This window comes from Oncorhynchus masou, chromosome 31 (assembly GCF_036934945.1).
Source record: "Oncorhynchus masou masou isolate Uvic2021 chromosome 31, UVic_Omas_1.1, whole genome shotgun sequence".
Lineage (NCBI taxonomy): Eukaryota > Metazoa > Chordata > Actinopteri > Salmoniformes > Salmonidae > Oncorhynchus > Oncorhynchus masou.
The window spans coordinates 11,595,715-11,606,524 of NC_088242.1; the positions used below are offsets into that span (position 1 = coordinate 11,595,715).

Consider the following 10,810-nt stretch of genomic DNA (forward strand, 5'->3'; position numbering starts at 1 on the left):
CTTCTCTTCTGTTACCCTTCAGCTCTGTCCTCTTCTCTTCTGTTACCCTTCAGCTCTGCTCTGTTACCCTTCCTCTTCTTCTCTTCTGTTACCCTTCAGCTCTGTCCTCTTCTCTTCTGTTACCCTTCAGCTCTACCCTCTTCTACTCTGTTACCCTTCAGCTCTGTCCTCTTCTCTTCTGTTACCCTTCAGCTCTGTCCTCTTCTCTTCTGTTACCCTTCAGCTCTGCCCTCTTCTCTTCTGTTACCCTTCAGCTCTGCCCTCTTCGCCTCTATTACCCTTCAGCTCTGTCCTCTTCTACTCTGTTACCCTTCAGCTCTGCCCTCTTCTCTTCTGTTACCCTTCAGCTCTGCCCTCTTCGCCTCTATTACCCTTCAGCTCTGTCCTCTTCTACTCTGTTACCCTTCAGCTCTGCCCTCTTCGCCTCTATTACCCTTCAGCTCTGCCCTCTTCTCTTCTGTTACCCTTCAGCTCTGCCCTCTTCGCCTCTATTACCCTTCAGCTCTGTCCTCTTCTCTTCTGTTACCCTTCAGCTCTACCCTCTTCTCTTCTGTTACCCTTCAGCTCTACCCTCTTCTCTTCTGTTACCCTTCAGCTCTGTCCTCTTCTACTCTGTTACCCTTCAGCTCTGCCCTCTTCGCCTCTGTCAGACTGACAGCATTCCACCTGTCCTCCTCGCCCAGACCAAGCCAATCAATCAATCAAATGTATTTATAAAGCCCTTTTTACATCGGCAGATGTCACAAAGTCTGTACAGAAACAGCCTAAAACCCCAAACAGCAAGCAAAGCACGGTGGCTTGGAAAAACACCCTAGAAAGGCCAGAACCTAGGAAGAAACCTAAGAGAGGAACCAGGCTATGAGGGGTGGCCAGTCCTCTTCTGGCTGTGCCTGGTGGAGATTATAACAGAACATGTCCAAGATGTTGAAACGTTCATAGAGTAGCTAGCTACAGCCACAGGTTAGAGGGCAGAGGGCAAATGAGAGGGAGAGAAAGAAATACAGCTACTTACCTCACTACATCAACAATACAGAAACCAGCTTTCTGCACAGCAGCTTACCTCTCCACCAACCGTATAGACAACGGATCTCCTCACTATAGACCAACTCACCTCACTGCAAAACATAAGTCCCAGATGGCACCCTAGGCCCTTAATAGGGCCAAAAGTAGTGCCCTTTATATACTTTAAAAAAAACAAATTCATAAAAATAAATTTCCTTTATTTAACCAGGTAGGCTAGTTGAGAACACCTTTATTTAACCAGGTAGGCTAGTTGAGAACACCTTTATTTAACCAATCTCTCTGTCTCTCTGTCAGTCTCTCTGTCTCTCTCTCTGTCTCTATGTCAGTCTCTCTGTCTCTGTCTCTCTCTCTGTCTCTCTGTCAGTCTCTCTCTCTCTGTCTCTCTGTCTCTGTCTCTCTGTCAGTCTCTCTGTTTCTCTCTGTCTGTCTCTGCCTCTCTCTGTCAGTCTCTCTGTCTCTCTCTCTCTGTCTCTCTGTCAGTCTCTCTGTCTCTCTCTGTCAGTCTCTCTGTCTCTCACTCTGTCTCTCTGTCTCTCTCTCTCTGTCTCTTTGTCTCTGTCTCTTTGTCTCTCTCTCTCTCTGTCTCTTTGTCTCTCTGTCTCTGTCTCTCTGTCTCTCTGTCTCTCTCTCTCTCTCTCTCTGTCTCTCTGTCTCTGTCTCTGTCTCTCTCTCTCTCTCTGTCTCTTTGTCTCTCTCTCTGTCTCTGCCTTGAGAGTAGAAGCATAAGTGTGTTTTGGATGTAGGGTAGATGATTGATGAGCTGTGTACAGAGGGGGCTCTATGTCTTGTTCTAGACCGCTCTCTCAGGTGCTTGCTTCACTCTGAAGAGGGATCGGGGGATGGGGGCTCTGACCGTTTTGTATTGAGGGAGTCCCATGTGAAAGAGAGAGGAGAGAGGCATGCTTCAGTAACCTGACATCGGTCTGTTGGCACCTCAGATCTACGAGATAATACACCTTCGCCTCAGTCCTTCCTCGTGCTGTTAGCTGTGAACATTTCATTTGGTAAAGGCTGTAATCTCTCTCTTTCTCTCTCTCTATCGCTCTCTCTCTATCGCTCTCTCTCTATCGCTCTCTCTCTCTCTATCGCTCTCTCTCTCTCTCTCTCTCTCTCTCTCTCTCTCTATCGCTCTCTCTCTCTCTCTCTCTCTCTCTCTCTCTCTCTCTCTCTCTCTCTCTCTATCGCTCTCTCTGTCAGTGTCTCTGTCTCTCTCTATCGCTCTCTCTCTTTCTCTCTCTGTCTCTCTCTCTCTATCGCTCTCTCTCTATCACTCTCTCTCTCTATATATCGCTCTCTCTGTCTCTCTCTCTCTATCGCTCTCTCTATCTCTCTCTATCGCTCTCTCTCTATCGCTCTCTCTGTCAGTCTCTCTGTCTCTCTCTCTATCGCTCTCTCTCTCTATATCTCTCTCTCTATATCGCTCTCTCTCTGTCTCTCTCTATCGCTCTCTTTTTCTCTCTCTCTCTCTATATCGCTCGCTCTGTCTCTCTCTCTCTCTATCGCTCTCTTTCTCTCTCTCTCTCTATATATCGCTCGCTCTGTCTCTCTCTATCGCTCTCTTTCTCTCTCTCTCTCTCTATATCGCTCTCTCTATCGCTCTCTCTCTTTCTCTCTCTCTCTCTCTCTCTCTCTATATCGCTCTCTCTCTATCGCTCTCTCTCTATATCGCTCTCTCTCTATCGCTCTCTCTCTTTCTCTGTCTCTCTCTCTCTATCGCTCTCTCTATTTCACTCTCTCTCTCACTCTCTCTCACTCACACTCTCTCTCTCTCTCTCTCTCTCCCCCCCCAGGTGGTCAGAGTCATCAAGTCAGTGGTGGTACTCGTTTGGGGGAGCAGAGTGGCTTCATGTGCCCAGACATGGTCCTGGTGGACAGCGTAAGTTGAATATGGTGTGTGTCTGTCTGTCCGTCCGTTCATGTCTGTGTGATAACCCTCTGTTCTCCGTCTGTAGGACTCTGAGGCCATCTACCAATGGCTGTGTGAGTTCCAGCTGGAGAGCTACACTGCTAACTTCCTCACAGCAGGATACGATGTACTTACTGTCAGTAGGATGACCCCAGAGGTCAGACGCCAGATTATCATACATTTATTGATTACGCTTAATTGATTGACACATTTGAGAGCAAGTGAGATATTAACACACGCACACCTCTACAATGTCTCTTTTCACGGCATTGAGATTTAAAACACCTCTACAATGTCTCTTTTCACGGCATTAAGATTTAAAACACCTCAACAATGTCTCTTTTCACGGCATTGAGATTTAAAACACCTCTACAATGTCTCTTTTCACATCTTTGAGATTTAAAACACCTCTACAATGTCTCTTTTCACGGCATTGAGATTTAAAACCTCTACAATGTCTCTTTTCACGGCATTGAGATTTAAAACACCTCTACAATGTCTCTTCACGGCATTGAGATTTAAAACACCTCTACAATGTCTCTTTTCACGGCATTGAGATTTAAAACCCCTCTACAATGTCTCTTTTCACGGCATTGAGATTTAAAACACCTCTACAATGTCTCTTTTCACGGCATTGAGATTTAAAACACCTCAACAATGTCTCTTTTCACGGCATTGAGATTTAAAACACCTCTACAATGTCTCTTTTCACGGCATTGAGATTTAAAACACCTCTACAATGTCTCTTTTCACGGCATTGAGATTTAAAACACCTCAACAATGTCTCTTTTCACGGCATTGAGATTTAAAACACCTCTACAATGTCTCTTTTCACATCTTTGAGATTTAAAACACCTCTACAATGTCTCTTTTCACGGCATTGAGATTTAAAACCTCTACAATGTCTCTTTTCACGGCATTGAGATTTAAAACACCTCTACAATGTCTCTTCACGGCATTGAGATTTAAAACACCTCTACAATGTCTCTTTTCACGGCATTGAGATTTAAAACCCCTCTACAATGTCTCTTTTCACGGCATTGAGATTTAAAACACCTCTACAATGTCTCTTTTCACGGCATTGAGATTTAAAACACCTCTACAATGTCTCTTTTCACGGCATTGAGATTTAAAACACCTCTACAATGTCTCTTTTCACGGCATTGAGATTTAAAACACCTCAACAATGTCTCTTTTCACGGCATTGAGATTTAAAACACCTCTACAATGTCTCTTTTCACGGCATTGAGATTTAAAACACCTCTACAATGTCTCTTTTCACGGCATTGAGATTTAAAACACCTCTACAATGTCTCTTTTCACGGCGTTGAGATTTAAAACACCTCTACAATGTCACTTTTCACGGCATTGAGATTTAAAACACCTCAACAATGTCTCTTTTCACGGCATTGAGATTTAAAACACCTCTACAATGTCTCTTTTCACGGCATTGAGATTTAAAACACCTCTACAATATCTCTTTTCACGGCATTGAGATTTAACACAAAAGTATTCCACATTTACCTCTGTTTATTTTTTAGGTCAACAAAATAAATGAGCATGGATAAATGTATTCTGTAGTCATTTTTCTGATTGACAGCCGAATCGTGGGGTTTCTTAACCTGGTGTATGTCTGTCCAGGACCTGACTGCCATCGGTGTGACCAAGCCAGGCCACCGAAAGAAGATCTCCGTGGAGATAGGCAACCTGAACATCCCAGAGTGGCTGCCTGACTACACCCCTGTAAGAGACTGTCACATGACCTTTGAACTCTGTACATAGTCTGGCTGATGACGACAGGCCTTTGACACTGAAAGAGAGAGTTGTGCAGTAGTCTGTCGGGAATAATAATTAGTTCTTCATGTTTCATGTAGAGCTTTACAATCAACAGGAACTGTCTTTTGCCGTACAACTATTGGTCAACAAGCTCACCGTCACTCTGTCGTTCTGCCTTCTCTCTGTCCATCTCTCTCTCTCTCTCTCTCTCTCTCTCTGTCCATCTCTTTCTTTCTCTCTTTCTCTCTGTCCATCTCTCTCTCTCTCTCTGTACATCTCTTTCTCTCTCTCTCTCCTCCGGCTCGCTTTCTCTCTCCTCCGGCTCTCTCACTCATCGCTCTACTCCCTCTCTCTCTCCTCCCTTTCTCTCCTCCCTCTCTCAATTCAATTCAAGGGGCTTTATTGGCATGGGAAACATGTTAACATTGCCAAAGCAAGTGAGGTAGATAATATACAAAAGTGAAATAAAAATAAAAATGAACAGTAAACATTACACAGACAGAAGTTTCAAAACAATAAAGACAATCTAAACAGTCAGAAGTCCCCTCTCTCAATTCAATTCTCTCTCTCCTCCCTATTTCTCTCCTCCCTCTCTCTCGCTCCTCCCTCTCTGTCCATCTCTCTCCTCCCTCTCTCTCCTCCTTCTCTCTCTCCTCCCTCTCTGTACATCTCTCTCCTCCCTCTGTCCATCTCTCTCCTCCCTCTCTCTCTCTCTCTCTCTCTCTCTCTCTCTCTCTCTCTCTCTCTGTCCATCTCTCTCTCTCTCTCTCTCTCTCTGTCCATCTCTCTCTCTCCCTCTCTCTGTCCAGCCCTCTCTCTCTCTGTCCATCTCTCTCTCTCCAATTGAATTAAATGTAATACATGCTTTATTTTAGTTTTCTCTCTCCCATCTCTCCCTCTCTCTCCGTCAGTCTGAGCTGTCAGAGTGGTTGAGTGCGATCGGTCTCCCTCAGTACCAGAAGAGACTGTGTGAGAATGGTTATGACACCATCAGCATCGTCAAGGATATCACCTGGGAGGACTTATCAGAGATAGGAATCACCAAGCTGGGTAAGAAATCATCACACTCTTCACATTGCATTGTCACATTGTTTAGTTTAAGTGCATCTGTGTGTCAGCAGTGTATGCGAGACCTCTTGAACACCCCCTTTTCAATATGACAGCCAATCAGCAACCTTTTTAACCACTTGTATACAAAAATAACTGTTCATGAAGTTCTTTGTTTTCTGCAATTTGTGTTCCTAGCATTTGTGTTCTTCTGTCTCTCTCAGGTCATCAGAAGAAGCTGATGTTAGCCGTGAAGCGTTTATGTGACCTGCATCGTTCTCGTCACCATGCCAACGGCTCCGACACGCTCCGGCATAAACCTACCACGGTGGCTATTGAGCCCCCCGAGATCCCCTACGACTGCTGCCCCCTTTCCCCTCACACCCCCGGGACACCCTTCCCCTCATTCCATGACAGCGAGCTGAGCACAGAGGTACAGAACACCATGATGGGGAGGGCAGCAGGAGGAGGAGTGGGGAGAGTGGGGTTTGGGATGGGTGTGAGGGAGAGCATTAGCCAGGAGAGCATCGGAACGTGCTCCCGCGGATCTGGGAATTCTGGAAAATCTGGGAATTTTACGGGATATTCCCAAGAGCTTCACCAACAGACTCTGGCATCGGCTGGAGTGCACAGTCGCTCGGACGAAAGCTTGGGAGGAGGGGGAAGGAGACAGGGGGGAGGAGGTAGTCCAGGGAGAGACCGACAGAGACTCACAGAGGTGTGGCCAGACCAGAAGCGCCACCCCCAGCCACCCACTAAACTACCCATCACCCCCCTCACCCCTCCTCTCACCCCCAGCTCGATGCCCCGCTTCGCCTACCCAGCCGTGCATAGTAAACCCAAACCTTGCAAGCCCCCGGCCCAACCCCACCCCTTCTCCTCTCCCCAGGCCTCCCCCACCCAGAGGGCCTTCAACTACCTCCACACCCAGGAAGGAGGCACCTATATGTGCCAACGTGGTCTACCCATGCCCCAGGCTGGAGCAATCCCCCTCCCGGGACAAGGCCTCAACACAGAGGCTCTCAAGAAACGCACCCAGAGTCTGTCCCACTGCGCCCTGTCAGATGGAGAACCGGAAGATGACGAGTCATCGCTGCAGGAATCCGTCCCTCCGGTGACCATGCCCTCGTACGCAACACTAGGACGCAAAACAGGCTACGGCCAATCAAATTCCTCCGCCGTCCAACGCCACATCAGCCGGAGCCACTCATTCGCTGTCCGCTCTCGCCGCAAAGGCCCGCCCCCTCCGCCACCTGAGAGGATGAGCTCGGTGAGTGGCAGCCAGGCCAGTGAATCAGGAGTGGCAGTAGTGTCAGGGCAGGTGGAGGTGGGAGGGGTGGAGACAGAGAGTGCAGGCAGTGTGAGAAGCATCGCAGCCAGGCTACAGGGGTCCAGGCCCGGGGGCAGCCCCTCTAAGGGGGTAGCGTTACCTTCCCCTCGCACAACCACCCTCGCCTCCCACAAACCTGTACCTGCTCTGGGGCTGGGAGGCCTGAGGAGGATGGGTGGTGAGCGGAGGGATAAAGATGGAGGGATAGAGAAAAGCCCAGAAGAGGAGGAGAGAGTGCAGAAAGATGGTTCAGTATTGGAAAGCTCTACATCACCTCAGAGTAGCTCCAATGAGAACCTCCCTTTTGCGGAGGAGGGCAACCTCACCATCAAACAGCGGCCCAGGATGGGAGCAGGCTTCCGGTCAGACCCTGAAATCCAACCCCAGGCTTCTCCAGAAGACCCAAAAATGCAGGCCCCAAAGTCCTTGGGGGTCCCTGAGTTCAACCTCAAAGAGTCGGACACGGTCAAACGACGGCGTCAGCCCAAAGACCGGGAAACACACACACTGGACGACATCTTCACTGCCAGCGAAGACGACGGACACACACAGCCACACACACACAGCCGGTCCAACGGCTTCCACACACACACAAACGGAGACAAGCAAGAGGAGGAAGCAGGTGTGAAGTCAGCGAGCTGTTTACAGAGAACAGAATTGACAGGGAACGGCCAAAAACCACCCCTGTCCTCCAAACCAACCAGCCCTGTCCTCCAAACCAACCAGCCCTGTCCTCAAACCAACCAGCCCTGTCCTCCAAACCAACCAGCCCTGTCCTCCAAACCAACCAGCCCTGTCCTCCAAACCAACCAGCCCTGTCCTCCAAACCAACCAGCCCTGTCCCTCAAACCAACCAGCCCTGTCCTCCAAACCAACCAGCCCTGTCCTCCAAACCAACCACCCCTGTCCTCCAAACCAACCAGCCCTGTCCTCAAACCTGTCCTCACCCCTATACCAGCCAGTCAACAGAAGACAGCAACAGGCAGCACACATAACCATATAACAGCCAGTCAAAATACACACACAACCACCTGTATACCAGGCAATCCACAGAAACCAGTAACAGCAACCAAAGCAGGCATTCCGCAGAGAACAGTAACATCCAGGCCAACGAATCAGATGCCTGCTACTGTCTCTGCCTCTAAACTTCCCCAGCTCAGCTCATCCATAACCTCAGCCCCTACAGCCCAGGCAACCCGCGCTCCATCCTACCGCACCTTGGTGCCTCCAGGCCAGGCAGGGAGAGCAGGAAAGGCCCAGGCTGGTGAGGCCTGCTCGGAGGTGTTGGTTCAGAGGAGGCTTGTTGAGACCAACACGTCACTGGAGGCAGCGCTGAAAGTTGTAGAGAGAAAAACGTCTCAGGATGACTGCACTGATGGGTAAGACACACACACACACACACACACACACACGTGCAGGCAGACACACACACACACACGTGCAGGCAGACACACACACACACGTGCAGGCAGACACACACACACACACGTGCAGGCAGACACACACACACGTGCAGGCAGACACACACACGTGCAGGCAGACACACACACACACGTGCAGGCAGACACACACACACACACACGTGCAGGCAGACACACACACACATACCCACACGTGCAGGCAGACACACACACACACGTGCAGGCAGACACACACACACACACACACGTGCAGGCAGACACACACACACACACACACACACACACACACACACACACACACACACGTGCAGGCAGACACACACACACACGTGCAGGCAGACACACAGACACTGTGTTAACACTCTCCTCTTTGTTTCCCAGTGGCAGCAGCACAGTGAAAGCAGCAGGGAATATCCTGGATGACATCGGCAACATGTTTGATGACCTCGCCGACCAACTGGATGCCATGTTGGATTAAATACCTCCTCTTCACTCAAGGCAACCTGAATAGGACCCATAGGATTGGGTTGCAAATTGCACCCTCTTCCCTATAGAGCCCTGGTCAAAAGAAGTGTACTATATAGGGAATAGGGGGCCATTTGGGATGCATCGCTTGAATTGATTAGACTGATGCACTGATCTGCATGTTTCATAGGGTGGATGAGAGAAAGTAGGAGCGGGGAGAGGAAGCGGCATGGAAAGTGAAAGGGCGAAGGGGGGGCAATGGGGTGAAGAGAGCAGTCACAATGTGGAGAACCTCTGACTGCACTTGAAAGAGTGTGGATATTATTAAAACACACATCAGGATTTGCCTTAACTGGAGCGCATAACCCTGGATCAATGGTTTTACTTGGCAAAGACAGCACAATAACAAAGAACACAGAGCACGGGTTTATGACATAGAGCACGGGTTTATGACACAGAGCACGGGTTTATGACACAGAGCACGGGTTTATGACACAGAGCACGGGTTTATGACATAGAGCACGGGTTTATGACATAGAGCACGGGTTTATGACATAGAGCACGGGTTTATGACATAGAGCACGGGTTTATGACACAGAGCACAGGTTTATGACACAGAGCACGGGTTTATGACATAGAGCACGGGTTTATGACATAGAGCACGGGTTTATGACATAGAGCACGGGTTTATGACACAAACCACGGGTTTATGACATAGAGCACGGGTTTATGACACAAACCACGGGTTTATGACACAGAGCACGGGTTTATAACATAGAGCACGGGTTTATGACACAAACCACGGGTTTATGACACAAACCACGGGTTTATGACACAGAGCACGGGTTTATGACATAGAGCACGCGTTTATGACATAGAGCACGGGTTTATGACATAGAGCACGGGTTTATGACACAGAGCACGGGTTTATGACACAGAGCACGGGTTTATGACATAGAGCACGGGTTTATGAGCACGGGTTTATGACATAGAGCACGGGTTTATGCAGAGCACGGGTTTATGACACAAAGCACGGGTTTATGACATAGAGCACGGGTTTATGACACAGAGCACGGGTTTATGACATAGAGCACGGGTTTATGACATAGAGCACGGGTTTATGACACAAACCACGGGTTTATGACATAGAGCACGGGTTTATGACACAAACCACGGGTTTATGACATAGAGCACGGGTTTATGACACAGAGCACGGGTTTATGACACAGACCATGGGTTTATGACACAAACCACGGGTTTATGACACAAACCACGGGTTTATGACACAGAGCACGGGTTTATGACACAGACCACGGGTTTATGACACAGAGCACGGGTTTATGACACAGACCACGGGTTTATGACACAAACCACGGGTTTATGACACAGAGCACGGGTTTATGACACAAACCACGGGTTTATGACACAAACCACGGGTTTATGACATAGAGCACGGGTTTATGACACAAACCACGGGTTTATGACACAAACCACGGGTTTATGACACAGAGCACGGGTTTATGACATAGAGCACGGGTTTATGACACAAACCATGGGTTTATGACACAAACCACGGGTTTATGACACAGAGCACGGGTTTATGACATAGAGCACGCGTTTATGACATAGAGCACGGGTTTATGACATAGAGCACGGGTTTATGACATAGAGCATGGGTTTATGACATAGAGCACGGGTTTATGACATAGAGCACGGGTTTATGACATAGAGCACGGGTTTATGACAGAACGAGTGGCTTTGCTACATCTTTGCTCTGAGCCAACCAGATTTTACCACAAAGGGAATAAGGGTCCATTTGAACATTTATTGTAAATGATATCA

The 10,810-nt window shown here is 48.5% G+C and overlaps 1 protein-coding gene across 1 annotated transcript in view; it reads left to right on the forward strand.

Annotated features, from left to right (window-relative positions):
* The window catches only part of LOC135524896 (caskin-2-like), a 65,793-nt gene extending 56,148 nt beyond the window's left edge, over positions 1-9,645 (forward strand). The window contains exons 15-20 of the mRNA XM_064952747.1: positions 2,814-2,899; positions 2,976-3,086; positions 4,571-4,672; positions 5,617-5,755; positions 5,977-8,461; positions 8,885-9,645. Coding sequence (XP_064808819.1) covers positions 2,814-2,899; positions 2,976-3,086; positions 4,571-4,672; positions 5,617-5,755; positions 5,977-8,461; positions 8,885-8,981 — 3,020 coding nt within the window. The 3' untranslated portion in view covers positions 8,982-9,645. The remainder of the gene's footprint in view (positions 1-2,813; positions 2,900-2,975; positions 3,087-4,570; positions 4,673-5,616; positions 5,756-5,976; positions 8,462-8,884) is intronic.
* Positions 9,646-10,810: the final 1,165 nt, after the last annotated feature.